Raw genomic sequence first — 5,193 nt, 5'->3', positions numbered from 1 at the left:
AAGCTTCTCTGAACTTGCTTAGGCAAAATGGAAAATACTATCTATCCTTTGAGACTGTTATAAACATAAAGCTTAAAAAAGCTGGCCCATTTGGGGAATTGAATAAATGACAAATATTACTATCATTGGTAAAAAGTAAAATGTAGTATTTAGTAATGACTTTGCAATGTGCTTGTAAAAGTAGTGGAAAAAGTTTTTGTCCTATAGTAGTTCAATAAATGGTGCTTTTGTTAGTTCTGTCTTTTCCATATCTTCACGTTTGACCTTGAGAAAAGACATTTTTGTCATAAGTCAAATGGCAAGTATTTCTATTCTACCTCAGTGACTGCCCTGAAGACTGAAGTGGCAACTGGAGATAATTATATGACTCACTTGTTTCTTGGAGTTGTGATAACTAAAACCACACGATTGAAGGCTAGGAATGGGAAACATTGTGCTAAACTGAAACACACTGGTTTGGGTACAAGGGACTTGGGTTCTATCTCAATACTGTCTTTTACCAAGTGATATTAGGCAAAATCAAGCAAACTAACCCTTAGGAGCACATGCTTCTGACTTCTGCCAGTGAGAAAATATGAATGTGGGATATTATTGTTCACTGAAGGCAAAGCCTGCCTTTCTATTTTAATAAACTTGGTACCCAGCAAAATCATTTGCACATACTGAACAGTCATTATTTTTGTTTAATGATAAGTTACTTAAACATACTCTTTATTTATTTATTTAAAGAGAGAGAGAGAATGAGTGCACCAGAGCTCCTAGCCACTATGAACAAACTCCAGATGCATGTGCCACCCTATGCATCTGGCTTACATGGGTTCTTGGGAGTTGAACCTGGGTCCATAGGCAAGTACCTTAACCATAAGCCATCTCTCCAGCCCTTAAAAGTCTTTTTAATCATTAGTAAACTTTATTGCCTATAAGCTGGTAGCATTTGTTCTGACCTGAGTGTGATTTGTTGAATTCCTGGGCCTAAAAGTAATCTGTGATCCACATCAACCTTAACTCAGAAAATGTGAATTCGCCAGGTGTGGTGGCACATGCTTTTATTCCCAGCACTGGGGAGGCAGAGGCAGGAGGATTGCCATGAGTTCAAAGCCACTCTGAGACTACATAGTGAATTCCAGGTCGGCCAGCTAGAGTGAGACCCTACCTCGAAAAACAAAAACAAAAAAAAAAAAAGTGAATTCAACTGGAAGCAGAAAACTTGTGGTCAAGAGAAAAGCTGTTCTTTTATTTTGGGCACCATAAGGAGATAGCTCCCTAGTCCTGCCACATCCACCTCTATGGTGGGCTCTACCCCTCTAAATTCTATGTTCCTAAGTATACTTTTTAGTTTTTTTTTTTTTTTTTTTTTCTTTTTTGGTGTTTCGAGGTAGGGTCTCACTCTAGCCCAGGCTGACCTAGAATTCACTATGCAGTCTCAGGGTGGCCTTGAACTCATGGCGATCCTCCTACCTCTGCCTCCCAAGTGCTGGGACTAAAGGCATGTGCCACAATGCCCGGCTCCTAAATGTACTTTTGAAAGGATTTATTCGCAGAGTGAAGGCAGTTGACACTGCAGAGGCCAGAGCTGCTTGGAGATGACACTTTGTGAGCATCAAGAACAGGAAGATGTGTTATGGATTTTTCACTGATTGGGAAAGTAGCAGGTATAAACAGTGTTTCTTGATGCCAAGGGAGAGATCATGAAGTGAAACTTCTTGGTAGAAGTAGCCATTCTATGCGACCTCCATCCACAGTACATATTTCAAAATTATACTATCTGAAAGCTTTGAAAGAAGAGGGAAGAGATTGAGAGAAAGGAAATGTAGATGATCATAATGACCCTGATCACAATCAGTGTGAACTGTAACAAACTGACCTGAAATAAGAATAAGAGCAAATATAGGGTATTTTCCAAGTTTGCCACATATCAAGTCTTGTTCTCATGTTCGTAAGGAGTATCTGTGATCTTATATCATTTTTAGTACCATCCCCAACTCCTTCTCCTTCTTCCTCAATTCCATCCCCCAGAGTGAGAGGGGATATATTTAAGGTCACTTCAAGCAAACCTCAGTTAGTCACTTCAGTTGGATTAGGTGTCCCTTTGTAGTCTTTAATTCACTCTACTCTAACTTGTGGTTTTTGGTTACAAAAAGTGTAGGACTCAAAATGTCTGAAATTGTGCCCCACAAAACAAGATAGTCAACATACATACTAAGTGTACCAGGATATATTTACTATATTTTAGCTTTTCTTCTAAATACTATAATACTAAAATCTATAATAAGAAAACGGGTGCATAGCACTTATTTTTTAATATAATAGACAAAAAATATTTTACAGTCTAGGCACCAAATCAGCTTTTGTTCCTGGTACCAGATCATCAACCTGCCAAGTTCCTTCAGACCATTAAAGTACAGCATTACAATGGTGTGTGTATAATCTGTTTAATATTACATAATCACTGGCAAAATTTTTCAATTTTACAAAGCCAGAAAAGTTCTACAACAAAATCCTTTAGGAGACAAACCAATTTCATATATAGACAGTAATTTAATAATGTATTAAGAGTAACAAAACCTAACAAGTTAAAAGACCAAAATACTAAAGTCACATGTTTTCTTTCCTCAGATTTACACTACTTATGACTCAAGACGGTAGATTACAAGTCTCCTGGGTTCCCTCACTGGCCACCTTTTCCACCCGCTCTCCCTAGTGACGATGTGCAGCCAAGGCCTTAGGGAAGTGCACTTCCAGGGCTGGGGCTCATTCTCATGAAGCCTGGCTACAAACCCCAGGTTGCTTAGGGGACCCTACAAAGTTTTATATTCCTGTGGACTGGTATGAGGCATCCGCCTGTAACTGATGTATCGCCGCCACACAACATCTTCCATAAGCCTCTTCAGGTACCCAAAGAGGCAATGACACTTTGAGGGCAGCATCTCCCAGACCTGGGCCTCCCTAGTGCTAAACCACCGTTCATGTAGACAAGGCCCAAGATCATCATGGAGAGACCCAATCTGAGGCCATCTGCTCCCACATCCTGCTCCAAGTCCTCAAGAGGCTTAAGTCTGTTGATCGGGATGTAAGTGTGGTGCTTGCTAAGGTCAAGCTTTTTCAGCTCGAAACCAAAGGCGGACCGCAGACTCGGCGACCTTTGCGGCGACCTCCGGGGACAGACCCCTTCAAGTCCGCGATAACCTATCGGACCACCTCGGGACGAGGGAAGGGGCTCCTCTTCCCGTCCTTACCCAGCAGAAACTGCACCGATTCCGCCACAGTCCCACTCAGACGCGGGCGGGCGCCGCGCCGGGTCTTTGGCTACCCAGCGCCCCGGGCACCCTCGCCGCGGCAAGAGCCGCCTTGGGGCTTTCCTGCAGGAAGCGGCTCCAGGCCTCCTTCTGAACGGCGGCCGAAGCCTCGGTCTCACCGTCACCGCCGCCATCCAGCTCCCTCCACCCCGCTCTCAGGTCTCTGCACCAAGTTTTCTGGCTGGCAGGTGCACAGCGCGCACACCCGCACGGAGGAGCTGGACGGCGGCGGGACAGCTGGGTGCGACCGCAAACGGGGGCTTTTTGGCTGCGGGGCGGCACCGTACCGGGTTCCGAAGGAACGACTGCCGTAGGGCCATTGAAGCCCCAGACCCGCAGCACGCCGCGGCGCAGACTCGGTCCCGCCCCCTACTTCCGGCCACCTCAGCCAAGATGGCGGCCGCGCTCCTGCGGGGAAACCTTTCCACTTCCGGCTCTTCTGGGGTGGGAGCATCTGTAGCCTGTACTGGGTGGGAGTTTGCGCTACCTCTTAGACTTGGAAAACTAAGGGTTACTACACAGGGTGTGGGCAGATATGCAGGGTGGGCAAGCTTCGGCGCACACGAAATTCCACATCGGTAGAGTTCTTTTAAGCAAGTGTGTATTCCATGTTTAGAGGTTCCAGTGCTGAATGAATGGAGAGAAAGCTGGAAAGCTTAGGCTGGATGGGCCAGTTAGTTAAGGGCCACCAGTAGGATAATGGGGAAGTTCAACTTTATTCTGGATACAATGGAGACAGAACTGCAGGGGGATATCTGTGCCAGGTCTGTGTCTTTTCATTCTCTGGTGGCAGTATGCAGGATGGATTATTACAATGTAGTAACTGAGCTGGCATTTAGAGGCACTCATAAATACTGCTCATTATGATGAGAAGGTCAAGAATATGGTAAAGATGCATGGAGGAAGTGTTCTAGTGGCCTATCAGAATGGGAAGGGTCACCCAGTGAGATTTCCAGATTCTGGTGTCCTTGAACAAAGTTTTGCACCAAGGACACATGGTAAGGTAATAGAAATAAACACAACTTATTAAAGAAAATGGCACTCCCAAGAATGGGATTGGGCTACTGAGCTGGGAAAAGGCACACATGCTCATCTGAGCCACAAGTCTTATGAATCTTCATAGGCCATTTACACAGGCCTTCCATGTTTGTATATAATAGGGTCCTCCCCCCTCCCCAATGCTGTGTTGCATGTAGACCAGATGAGGACGTTTTCTGCCATCAGGCTTCTTATATTTGTTAATCTTGACTTCTCTTTCCAGGTTCCTTTTCTCCAGCAACAAAGCTGGGAAGGGAGAAAAAATTTCCCCCTAATCAAAATTACTACCTTGTTTTTCCTTTTTTTTTTTTTTTTTTAAACACTGCTTGGCTTTTTCCCCACTTCATAGCTTCCCTTCCTTTCCTTCTCCTTTCTTTCTTCTGTTCCTCTGCCTACTCCTCTTTCTGAAATACCCTCTCCAACATCCCTATCTCTTTAAATCCTATCCCTCTATTCAGGGTTCAGTTTAAGAATCACCTTTTCAAAGTCTTCCTTTGTTACCTTGCATAGAATTTATTCTCCATTAGCTCTGAATTGCCATAGCAATTTGTATTTATTTAACATCCATGCGCATAGGTCTTGTGTGCTAGGTTTTATTTTAAGCATTTTTTTCATATATTAGTTCACTTGATTCTCATTAAAATACTGTTATCGAGCCGGGCGTGGTGGCGCATGCCTTTAATCCCAGCACTCGGGAGGCAGAGGTAGGAGAATCGCCGTGAGTTCAAGGCCACCCTGAGACTACAGAGTTAATTCCAGGTCAGCCTGGACCAGAGTGAGACCCTACCTCGAAAAACCAAAAAAAAAAAAAAAAATACTGTTATCATCCTCAATTTACAGATGGTTATATCTTACCTGT

General features: G+C 44.1%; 1 protein-coding gene across 1 annotated transcript; it reads right to left on the bottom strand.

The window, feature by feature from the left end:
- Nucleotides 1-2,416: 2,416 nt before the first annotated feature.
- Nucleotides 2,417-3,430, bottom strand: Magef1 (MAGE family member F1). Its single transcript, XM_045149181.1, is given in 4 exon segments — nt 2,417-2,954; nt 2,957-3,168; nt 3,171-3,306; nt 3,416-3,430. Coding segments are annotated over 4 exon segments (519 nt in total). The 3' UTR covers nt 2,417-2,798.
- Nucleotides 3,431-5,193: the final 1,763 nt, after the last annotated feature.

This window comes from Jaculus jaculus, chromosome 5 (genome assembly GCF_020740685.1).
Source record: "Jaculus jaculus isolate mJacJac1 chromosome 5, mJacJac1.mat.Y.cur, whole genome shotgun sequence".
NCBI lineage: Eukaryota > Metazoa > Chordata > Mammalia > Rodentia > Dipodidae > Jaculus > Jaculus jaculus.
Note: the sequence above shows the minus strand (reverse complement) of the source record. Positions and strands in the feature narration are given on the sequence as shown.